The sequence below is a fragment of the Dromiciops gliroides genome, chromosome 2 (assembly GCF_019393635.1).
Source record: "Dromiciops gliroides isolate mDroGli1 chromosome 2, mDroGli1.pri, whole genome shotgun sequence".
Classification (NCBI taxonomy): domain Eukaryota; kingdom Metazoa; phylum Chordata; class Mammalia; order Microbiotheria; family Microbiotheriidae; genus Dromiciops; species Dromiciops gliroides.
In genome coordinates this window covers 408,320,012-408,332,438 of record NC_057862.1, presented here as the reverse complement: position 1 = coordinate 408,332,438, position 12,427 = coordinate 408,320,012, and the positions used below count along the sequence as shown (strand labels likewise).

Here is a 12,427-nt window from a genome sequence, read left to right as displayed (position 1 = left end):
TGACTTTGTCTTGACTTGCCTGCTCAGGATTCATTTTGGCATATTTTTTATGTCAGTGTGGAAGAGGTTCTAGGCAAGTTGAAAAGAAGTTGCCAAAGTCTACTTCCACCATCTTGATTCCACCTCTCCATTGTTCTCAGATAAGATCCTCTTATTTAGCTGTTAAGTTCCCAAATCTGCCTTTCTCATCTGTATCCCCTCAGCACTTCCACTGCTGATCTCTTCATTCTATCATCCTTCCTAGATCATCCCTTATAGGATGGTACCTGTGGATCCACATTATCGTTCCTTGAAGATCAAGCAACACCTCTCCTAAGGTCTGGTTTCCTCCTCGTCTTTGGGAAGAACTCATTTCTGTCACTTAATTCAGACATTCAGTGGTTCTTCCCTTTCTCTTCTCTGTCACATTCTTTTCTTTTCCAGTGTCCTGACACTGAGTAAAATTCCTCTCCAATTCTTCATTCAGTTCCTTTTTCCTTTTTGTTTTAAAGGCTTTTTCACATTTGTTTGAAGCTTATTTCACATTTTAAAAAATTACTCCTGGCATCACTCAAGCTACCCATTTCCCTCTCCCCCACTCCTTTTCTGCCTTTACTCTGCTCACAACCATGGCCATGTGCTGCCACCTGCTCTGCTACCAGGTCTGGCGCTACTCCTCACTACTGATGCCACCTCCAATGTGCTGGAGCTCATGGATGACAACTTCATGCTGGTGGAGTTCTTCTTACCCTGGTGTGAATGTCAAAGAGGCTTGCCCCAGAATATGAAGCTGCAGCAACTCAAATACCTGTAATAAATACAGAGTTAGTGGCCATCCCAACATGAAAATATTTAGATATGGTGAAGAAGGAGGCAGGACCTGCCTCATTTCCTCTCATGAGCACAGAGGAGTTTGTTCACAACTACTGGAGAAAACAGAGTAATGATAGTGGCTCAGAAATTCCTAGAAGCTGAACAGAAGCTCAGCTTCACTGTTGCTAAACGTTTAGCCATGAACTTTCTGACTTTGGCTTGGAAAGAGCCTTTGGAGAGGTGCCTGTTGTTGCTATCAAACTTATGAAAGGAGAGAAATGTGTTGTGCAAGAGGAGTTCTCCCATGATAAGAAGACCCTTGGGCGATTCCTGAAGATTTACTTTGATGGCATCTGGGGGGAGATACATAAAGTCCCAGCCTATCCCAGAGAAGAATGAAGGGCCTGTCAAGTTAGTGGTAGCTGAGAACTTTTATGAAATTGTGAATACTGTTAAAGATATTGATGGAATTGTAAAAACCTGGATCACAAGTATAAAGAATTAGGAGAAAAGCTCAGCAAAAACCTATTTGCTATTGTCATAGCAAAGATGGATGCTATAGCCAGTGATGTGCCTTCATATGAAGTCAGAGGCTTCTCTACCATCTACTTCTATCCAGCCAATAATAAGCAGAATCCACAGAAATATGTAGGTAGCCATGAAGTTAGTGACATTCTTAATTACCTGCAAAAAGAAGCTACAATTGGACACTTAACACTTACTAGCTATGTGACCCTGGGCAAGTCACTTAACCCTCATTGCCCTGCCAAAAAAACAAAAAACTACAAATCCTCCTGTGATGCAAGAGGAAAAATCCAAAAAGAAGAAGGCAGAGGAAGATCTCTGAAGTAGCAGCCCAAAACAGACCCCCTTTGTATAAGGGCTATTTTCTTTTTGGCAGGGCATTGAGGGTTAAATGACTTTTCCAGGGTCACACAGCTAGTAGGTGTCAAGTGTCTGAGGCTGGATTTGATCTCAGGTACTCCTGAATCCAAGGCCGTTGCTTTATCCACTGTACCACCTAGCTGCTCCCAATTTGAGAACTCTTTTAACAGTGATGGGGCAGCCAGTGCCTCGGGGATGAGTGGATGGCATAGATACCATTTGAATCCTGTTCAGTTTTCTCTAAGCTGTTTCTGTTAAGGGAAGCTGTGCACTGTTAATGGAAACACCAGGATATATGTTTGTTCATATCTGCTTGTTATTTGCAGGGGTTGAGGTGTTGGGAGGAGGATTATTTGTGTTGGGTGAATATTGAGGGGATGGAGGAGTTGAATTGGGGTTATCTTCTAATTTTTTGTATATTTGGAATAGTGACAATAAATGAACCCCCCCTTTTTTTTAAATCACTCCTTTCCCCATTAAGAGCAAAGAGGTATTTCTCAAGTTGTTTTACTTTCTCTTCTAAAAGGAAAATCACTTCAAGTTTAAAGAAGTCACTTGTCTTTTTTGCTATAGTTGTCACACAATCTGTGTAGCCCATTGCCTTAGTCTCCCTGCTCTTCATACTTTGTAGAACAAGATCCTCAGTCCTCGTGTTATATTTGTTAATAGCTCTTGCTACTAGTCCTTTTTCTAATTAGTCATTTGCCCCATGTTGGTCCGTAAGTATGGACCACTACACAGTCCCTGTCAGGCCTGATAAAGTTTCTCATCTTGTCATCAGAACTCAACCCTTGGAACCCCTGAATATATCCCTCAGTACAAAAGTAAGCCTTGAACCCTAATTTTGCCTCTGGTGACTTTGGACAAGTCAGTCAACAAGCATTTATTAAGCATTTACTATGTGTCAGGCACACCCACACACACCAAAAAAAAAAAAAAAAAAAGGAAAAAACATGTAAATAATACATGGGGTTTGGTGCAGAATTACCTGTCGAGAGGATCATGAAAAAAAGAACACTCTCTGATCTTTAGGTGAAGTGGAGAGAAGAGCAAATAGAAAGGTAACTTGAGTTTATATTTCATCCTAGTACCTAAGGTAATAATTTTGAAAAGTGATTTAATAATATAATTCAAGGCTTTTCATTTCTTCATATAAAGGCACCATACAAACATTATTTAATTCTCCCAGCAACCCTCTGAGGTCAGTGTTAATTATCCCAGTACACAGATGAGGAAACCCAGATGCATACAGGGTAAGTGATTTTGCTCAGGGCCAAAGAGTGAGTCAGTTGCAGGTAGTCAAAATTCAAACTTTCATTTACTGACCTGTTTCATGCTATATGACCCTGAGAACTCAACATTCCTCCCATACACCCCCCCCCAAAGACTTTTTTTAAAAGTACGATTGTGAAAATAGTTTTGTTTTTAACAACAAATACTAAACTTTGCCCTGAGCTGTTTAAAAGTACTTTGCTGAGGTAGCCACTGATGCCTCTTTCTGTGGGAAAGCTTTATGGAGACTCTCCATTTTGACACACTGCTCATTCCTCTGGAGATGGGGGAAGGGTAAGAGCTAATCTAGCCACATCAATAGCCTTCTGTTCTCTAGAATTATGCAGTGCTCCCATGCATATTTTCTTCAGACCAGAGACAGCATTTTCCTCTGTTTTTAACTGTGACTAACCGAGCTGCCTCTACTGTGCTGCTTTTTAGCCTCAAGAAGAACTTAGTAGGTTCCCATAGGAAGGGTGGGCATTTTAGTCTAGAGAAGGTCTGAGATTTTGGGTGCATTCATTCTTTTCAGTGGCAATACTGGACAGTACCAACAAAGTTGAAGTCAAAGTTTCTTTCTCTGTCTCTCTCTCTCTCTCTCTCACACACACACACACACACACACACACACACACACACACACACACACACACACACACCCTCCAGTGGTAGAATGGTCCTTCCATGCCCCTCTTCTCCTGTCATGACTTTTCTCTTTCAGTGATCTTAGTGTAGAGTGGCTTCTGCCTTAGGATTCACTGCTTTGTGTGTAGGACTGTAAGGTGACCACAGACATGTTCTTCTCCAGTGGCAGTATTTCTTTTTCCCCTTGAGTGGGAGCATTCATTATAAAACAGGATTTTCTTGAAGGGCTCAAAATGTACATTCCCATTAAGATCTAGTACTTCCCTGTTCTCACCTCTGGTTTTACATCGTGCTTTCTGTCTGGCTCATGGTCTCTCTCCAGAGGTACTGGCACTGTATCACAGATGGAATCTCTTGCTTGTATTTTAATGGCATCCCGTTTTGAAGTGCAGATTAGTTGGGAATTTATTGAATTTTTCATAACACAGCTGCTGCTTCTATGGCCTAAGGCAAATTGCCAGCTCTTCTATTATGAGTGCTAGTTACCTTAACTAAGTAGCGTCTTTCCTCCCCACTCCCCTAAACCCCTTACCCTTGGCCCAAAGGAATTCTTGGGCCTAGTACCGAATTCAGCATTACACATAGCAAAGGATTGGATGTCCTGAAACCGTTGTTACATAATTGTGGATTGGCTTTCCCCTTTCTGCATTACTTCCTCCTGTGACAGCATAATACTGACTGGCAACAGTATTTAGGTCTCAAAGAAGCAAATCACAGACCCCAGGAAACAGAACACTTGCAGCCCCTTAAGTATATTATATGAAACCTCAATATCCCGTTTCACTTGCAGTAACTTATACAGGGGGCAGGTTTTCTTTCTATGCATTTAATTTTAATGGAATGATGATACTTCTCCCTACAAACATTCACATACTTTCCTTCAGTCCTGCTCTATTAACCCAAGTTTCATTTTCCCATGTAACCCAGCAATTTGCCTGGTGCACAAAGGTCTAATAAAGAGTTTAGCCAGTACTAGGTTATTGACCATGGTGGGAGCCACAGCACTTAGTAGGCAGAAAGATTCTCCCATTTCCTTTACCACCCATTACCACTGACAGCTCCTTCATGGCCACTTGTAGATTGTAAACAAAACTAATCCTTCCTGTTCCTCCTGCACAGTTCAGAGCAACAATAAGAAAACAACAGGCCTTGGAATTAGGAGAGATCAGGTTCAAATCCTTCCCTCAACACTCTTTGAAAGCTTCCTCTGGTTCCAGTTAGTGTCAAGGGGACCATGGCTTACAACCCTACCTACTCCAGGCACTCTCCTTCCCAGAGGGGCAGGCTGGGAGGGAGCTGTCTGTCACCAGCAGGTGCATAAGTGGACAGTGGGAGGAAGGGAGGGTTTGCACACCGGAGGCAAATCCTGCCTCCACTAGTTCTCTCCCCAGGTTCACTCAAGCTGTGAGCATGAACAATTCATTTAACCTCTCAGCCTCGGTTTCCTCAGCTGTAAAATGGGGGTGTTACCTGTATAACCTGCCTTGAAAAGTTGCTGTGAATTTCAAGTGAGATAATGTATCCGAAGGAGTTTGCAAACTTTAAAGTTTTCTACAGATGTTAACCACTATTATTGATAGCCTAGACATGCTATGCCCCCCGCCATGGATACTTTCCAAGGAAATGGCACATTTTATCCCTAAATTGTATTATATTTTTCAAAGTTCTTTCATACTCACAGATTGTTTTATCCTTACATCAACCCTATGAGCTAGCTAGATTGGATAGATGGATGGATGGATGGATGGATAGAAGGGAGAGAGGAAGGAAGGAAGGAAGGAGAGAGAGGGAGGGGAAGAGAGAGGAGGGGAGAGTATATTCATTTTCAAGTGAGGAAACTTAGGCTCATCTTTTCAAAGGTCACACAGATACTAAGTGGCAGAGACAGGACTAGGACTTTGGAAAACAGCAACATAAGTTGAAAAGGTATATGCTGCAGTCCCTGCCCTGAATGAGCATATGGTCTAGTTAGCTAGGTACGTGAACATAATAATTAGAAAAACAATTAGAAGACAATAAAACATACAAGTCAGTGCCATGTTCTGCATGACAGGCCTGAAGAGCTATGGGAGGGCAAGAAGGCTCAGTGCTTAGCACAGTGTCTGGCACATAGTAAATACTTAATAAATGCTCATTGATTGAAATACTTGTTGAAGAAGGGCCACGACTAGTGTGGTTTGGTTTCATAAGGAATAGAAGAGGTGGAATTTCAGCTAGGCCTGGAGGGATGGTTGAGTTTTTAAAGATTGGGGAAGATATTATAGGTATAAGTTGTGCCATCTCTTTGGAAGATATCCATAAAGTAGGAGCACACAGAATGTCTAGATTATTTATAATAGTAGCTAATATTTATATAGAGAGTCAAACTTTGCAGACTACTTAGAAATCAAGAACAAAATATATGTAAAACATTTTATAAACCTTAAAGTAACTATAAACGTCAGCTATTACTCTAAGTGGATGGAGACTCAGTAGAGCAAGGACCTTAAACTTTAATAAGACATATGTTAAACTACATATTTTCCATCATGAGTCTAACTTAGCATTGATGGGAAAGAAAAAAAGAACATAGCAGGTTAGAAACCAGGGAAGTCCCCTCTAACCTAATAACAATTCATAATTCTACCATAGTAACATCTCAGGGTGTCTTCATATATCTCAAATTTCAATCCCAAATAAATTTAGATGAATAAATAATATATTTCTTTAAGAATGAAGTGAATCATCTTCCTTCCTCATCTGCTTCCGTTCCAGCCTTGCTTTGACTTCCCTGTGGCTTCAGGACCTGTCCATCAGGCTCAGGGCCTCCAGAAGCCCTTCCTAGACAGGCATGGGGGGCTGGAGGCCTCTGCAGCCTGCCGAGACTCTCCATGATGGCAGAAATCTTGTGCAGGCCACCTCCACCCCTGCAACTTTCCTGGGTCAAGACCCTTCACAGGAAAAGAACTCCCAAGCTCATCTCATCTCAGAAGGCTCCTTCAGGGCCTCCTTCTCTCCCTCCCCCCTGCCCCCCCAAGTGGTTCAGAACAACTAGTAATCATGGGCCAAGACTATGCTGGAATTGCAAAAGAGAACAGCAGGTGCCTTCAGGACATCCCGTGCTGAGTAGAGGGCTTCTTGAGTTGAACTGAACAGGGCTCAACAGACTGTGTTGTTGATAGACAACGGACAACTTGAGTAAACTTCGGGAGAGTACTAGTAGAGGCAGAATTTGCCCCGCAGTGTGCAAACCCTCCCTCCTTCCCACTGTCCACTGATGCACCTACTGGTGACAGACAGCTCCCTCCCAGCCTGCCCCTCTGGGAAGGAGAGTGCCTTAAGTAGGTAGGGTTAGAAGCCATGGACTTCTTGATACTACTGGAACCAGAGGAAACTTTCAAAACTGCATCTGTTTGAAAATCTCCACTTTCCTTACTGGAGAAAAAGTTGGCCCCTGCCATCTAGGAAAGACCATGGAAAAATCCTGTAAGTGCCAAGTGGCACAGCCCTATACTTTGCAGTTAACTTTGACTTGGGCAGACTTGAGGAGGGCAGTAGAGTCAGTGTGAAAACCCCAGAAAGATGCATACTACTTTCTGGCAAAGCCCCCTTCACAGTCCTGCTTTTCTGAAAGGTTCCTGACTCACACATGCCCTGACATCCAGTTTCCTTATTTCAAGGCTCAGCCTTGATGGCACTGCTACATGTTTCTCTGACTGCATCTGTTTGAAAAATCCCTCATTTCTCCTTCCTGCCACTAAGAAAGATTGTCCCAGGTGTCCATGAAATGCCATCGGAAAAGGGAATCTTCACAGCTGCTGGTTGGGCTAGATGGCCACCAAATTCCCTTCTGACTGGTTCTGTGATTATATAACAACTGAGTAAAATAATCATTTCTAAAAGGTGATAGGACCACCTTTGTTTTGGAAATCAGAAATTTTTCAGTCAGGCTTTGCTTTCTGATGTTCTACGTACAGACTCTGAGAATGCATCTAAATTTGTAATATCGAAAAAAAATTTTCTAATATTGTTTACAGGGGCGGGGGGGGGTGCAGCTAGGTAGCCCAGTGGATAAAGCACAGCCCTGGATTCAGGAAGACCTGAGTTCAAATCCCACCTCAGAAACTTGACACTTAGCAGCTGTGTGACCATGGGCAAGGCACTTAACCCTCACTGCCCCAGAAAAAAAAATTCAGTAGGTGTTTATTGGGGGGCCCAGGGGGGGAATAAAGTTAATCCAGAAGACTTTAAATGTACACTGTTTTCAAAGTTCTATGCTAAGTAGTTGAAAAGGGGAAAAAAAAAAAGATGAAGACGATGGGGTTCCTGGTCTCAAGGAACCCATAGTCTAGTAGGAAAAATAAAAGATAAGGAAGGTACTCTATCTGGGGAAGAGGAAGTCATAAAATCACAAGGGAATAAAGTACACAATTCCATAAGGGTCAATAAATCCATAGCTTCACAGAACAATAACGACTAGACGAATGATTTGGAAAACTTCAAAAAATAAAATGAATGGTGGTAAACATTATCTGTCCTTCCCACCTCTCTCTGTCCCCTCCCCACTTCACTTCCAGTTCTTCCTGCTAGATTTCTTGGCCACAAATGTATAACATTCCCTCCCTCCCTCTTTCCTTCCCACTCTTCTTTCCTCTCTCCTTTCTTCCCTCTCCTTTCCTTCCTTCCATAGTTAGGTGGTGCAATGGATGGAGCACTGACCATAGAAATAGGAATATCTGAGTCTAAATCTAGCCTCAGACACTCATTAGATATGTGACCCTGTCTTCCTCAGTTTCCTCAACTGTAAAATGGGGATAATTATGGCAACTGCCTCACAGTGTTGTCCTGCAGCTCAAATGAGAATACTTGTAAAGAACTTAGTAAGTACCTGGCATATAGTAGGCATTTAATAAATGCTGGTCCCCTTCCCCTTTCTCAACCCTTTTCTGTTCCAGATAGGACATCTTAGAAAGGCAACATTAGATGTAGTAGAGCACTAGATTTGTATTTGGAAAAAACCTGGGTTTGAATTTTTGTTGTTGAGTTGTTTCAGTCACATCCAACTCTTCACGACCGCAGTTAGAGCAAAAGATACTAAAATCGTTTGCCATTTCCTTCTCCAGCTCATTTTACAGATGAAGAAGCAGAGGCAAACATGGATAAGTGACTTGCCCAGAGTCATACAAACTACAAAGTGTCTGAGGCTGGATTTGAACTTATTGAATATGAGTCTTCCTGATTCCAAGCTCAGTGTTCTATCCAGTACACCACCTAGCTCTCCCTTCAGATTGAATTCTCCTTCTAAAATTTGATGTGACCATGAGCGAGTTGCTTAATTTCCCTGAACCTTAGTCTCATCATCTGTAAAATGGAGCTAATTTCTGTGGTAATCAAAAATTTGATGTGAAAATCAAATCAGATAATCTACATAAAACTTTGCAAAACTTTAAAACACTAGATAGATCTTTTTCTCATAATCCATCATCCATTATCCCTGTTAAGATAGCTTAAACCTAAATGAGTCTGTACTTTTCCTCAGCAATTAGCCGACCTAGGGCTTAGATCAGGAGAAGACAGGGAGAAAATGCCCCATTATTCTAAGGGATTCCATGAGACTTCCTCCTTGGCTTTCAAAAGGTAAGTCAGGGGCAGCTAGGTGGTGCAGTGGATAAAGCACTGACCCTCGATTCAGGAGGACTTGAGTTCAAATACAGCCTCAGACACTTGACACTTACTAGCTGTGTGACCCTGGGCAAGTCACTTAACCCTTATTGCCTTGCCAAAAAAAAAAAAAAAGGGTAAATCATCACAGCTGACCTGTGCACTCACAAGAGAGGCACAGCACATAGTGTGGCAACTGCCCTAATTCAACTTGCCTACCAGTAAAGTTAAGACTTCATCAAGCCCTGCCCCAGTTTAATCAAGAGTGGAAGGGATCAAATAGCCTTAGGACATGGATTTTACTAAACCATCAAAAATGGTACATTTAAGTCTTTGAATATTTAGCCTTTAACTTCATCACCTTATATCTCCCTCCAAGGACTTTTGAAAATTGGTTCACATACACACAATCACACATGGAGTTTTAATTGTTAATGGATTTCTCTGCCTCAGTACATCAGTAAGATCACATAGAATGTTTTATTTTAGAATAACGGCTAAGCTTCTATTTTTTTCTTTTTTCTTTTTTTGGTGAGGCAATTGGGGTTAAGCGACTTGCCCAGGGTCACATAGCGAGTAAGTGTCAGGTGTCTGAGGCTGGATTTGAACTCAGGTCCTCCAGAGTCCAGGGCTGGTGCTCTATCCACTGTGTCATCTAGCTGCCCCTAAGCTTCTAATTTAATTGTCTTTTCAAACAGGTTATTAAATGAGGCAGAATGCAGAATAATTATATGATAATATGTTTATTTAGTACTTTTAAGGATCACAAAGACTTTCTTTTTTAGCATCAATATGAGGTAGATAGGGTGACTTACCTTGAGTTACATGGCTATTAAGTCTACCAGCTAGAAGAAACACTCAGATCTTCTGGTTTCCAGCCTAGCATCCCTTCAGCTATGCCACAAATGTTCAATTGTCCGAAGCTCTTATGATTGTTGCATTTATTCTATCAGGGTGCAGAGAACACCTCCTGGAAGATCCAAAACCTGAATCCATCAGTGACACAGCTGACCTGGCCCTGCCACCCGAAATGCCTATCTTAATTGATTTCCATGCACTGAAAGATATCCTGGGGCCACCGATGTATGAAATGGAGGTGACTGTTCTTTTTTCTCTTTTTATTCGAGGATGGTTTGATACAGCCATTGCTTATCGTTTTGAAATTTGGATGTGGAGTTGAAGTGGTAGTGTTTTATTTTATAGTTAAGATCTGTTTGTTTTCCATGTGGCAAAAAAAAAAAAAAAAAAGATGGTATTCAAGGTCTTCCTTTTCTGCACTGCATTTTTTCCCTGCCATTTAATCCCACTTTGAGAGGAAAGCAACAAACTTTCTCTAGTGTAACAGGTCTTTTTTTTTTTTTTTACATATCTTTATTCTTGATGTATATTTGCTTTAAATGTAGGATTTCTTAGGATTGGGGGAAAAGCTAGTACAAGATAATTGCTTGAAAATGGGCACCAGAGATTACCGCCTATTCAATCCTAGATCTCATCTTTCAGGATACTGTTCTTCTGTTGTTATTTCCTTTTGGCCCAATCTAGTGTTTCTCCACCCACTTCCTTTCCTTCCTACATCACACACACTTCATACCCTCTGAACTCCCATACCATGGCAAGGCTGGAAAGGAGATGAGAACTTGAAGGAGGAAGTTGCTTGAAATAGGTGCTTGTCTGTGACTGAGGTAGTCTTCCTTAATACATTTTACTGTTTTTGTATTTAGCTCAGCCACTAGAAAAACTTTTCAGGGAAAAGTGTTGTTAATACTATTTTTTTTTTTTGCACATCTTTATTCAGAAGTACAGTGCAGCAATCATCTCATCATGCTATCAAGGTTCATTTCATCACAGGGCAAATGGCAGAAAGTAATAATGCTTACTGAACATTTGGATTGACTGTCAATGGAAATTGTTTGACCTAGGTAACACTAGGAGTGGGGCAGCCTTATCTCATGCTCCCTTTTATGGAAATGGGTTGGTATTTGTGTAGAGTCTTCAGTTCATAAAGATTATTGTCCTGGGCAGTAAGTGTGATGGAGAGCAGAATCTATCAGAATCATTTGGGCCTATTGTAGGACTTACAGTGCCTTTAAAGTAGGATTTCTTAAGGGTTTTTAAGGCCTTAAGAAAACATATTATCAATTTGAACATGTAAGCAAAGAGAAAACCTTGGAGGTCTGGGCATTGAGCTTCTTACCTTAGGAAACTCTGCTTTCTTGCTCTGAAAGATTATAGAGCCCAAAAAATGGTTTGGTGAGGAAAATGATAAACTGTGATTGTGTGGTGTCAGCAAGACCATTTTAATCCATTTAATTCTAGCAAAAGTACATTCCAACAGTTCACTGAGAATAATTAAATTAGGGTAACACAAGAATAGTCCATGTTACTAATGTGAAAGAGTGTAAAGACTACTGGATTTGGAGTCAGGCTCTGAGCTTGAATTCTAGGCTTTGCCACTATTCTCCATGTGGCCTCAGGCCACAAGGCCACAGGTTTAGATGAAAGGATCAGACTTGATGACCACGGAGATCATTTCCAGCTCTGATCCATGATCACAGAACATAGACTTTAACCTTGCTCCAAACTTTTTTATTGGTATTATTTTTGGAGGCAGTGCTAGAATTCTTTGAGTTGTGATGAGAAAAAAACCAATGGGGAATAGATAGAATAGCACAGTTTAACTGCTCTAAGTATTTAATGCCTAATGAAGGAATTCTGTTTCACGTTGCTTATGGAGTTTTTGCTCTGTGTGCAAATCAGCCCTTTTGTTTTGTTTTGGTTTGGTTTGGTTTTTTGTTTTTTAAGTGAGGCAATTGGGGTTAAGTGACTTGCCCAGGGTCACACAGCTAGTAAGTGTTAGGTGTCTGAGGCCGGATTTGAACTCAGGTACTCCTGACTCCAGGGCCAGTGCTCTATCCACTGCACTACCTAGCTGCCCCTCAAATCAGCCCTTTTATACGCACATTAATCTGGAGGATAGTTTGGTAGTATACCACAAAATCTTGTTACCTTTTTCAAATTTTCTTTGTGCTCAATAGCTTAGGTCTCAGGACAGAACCTTTGATCTTCCCCAAGCTTGAAGAGGAGGTCATGTTGAGGTCATGTTCTGAGTTTCCTTCAAACTGACTAGATAGTCTGGTCATTAATAATGGGCATTGGCTCTAACTCACCGCACTGCTCTGTTTCTTAAAATTTC

At 41.4% G+C, this 12,427-nt stretch overlaps 1 protein-coding gene across 1 annotated transcript in view; it reads left to right on the top strand.

Moving 5' to 3' along the window:
• The window catches only part of LONP2 (lon peptidase 2, peroxisomal), a 127,931-nt gene that overhangs the window by 102,427 nt on the left and 13,077 nt on the right, over nt 1–12,427 (top strand). The window contains exon 12 of the mRNA XM_043986715.1: nt 10,188–10,330. Within this exon, the coding sequence (XP_043842650.1) occupies nt 10,188–10,330 (143 nt within the window). The remainder of the gene's footprint in view (nt 1–10,187; nt 10,331–12,427) is intronic.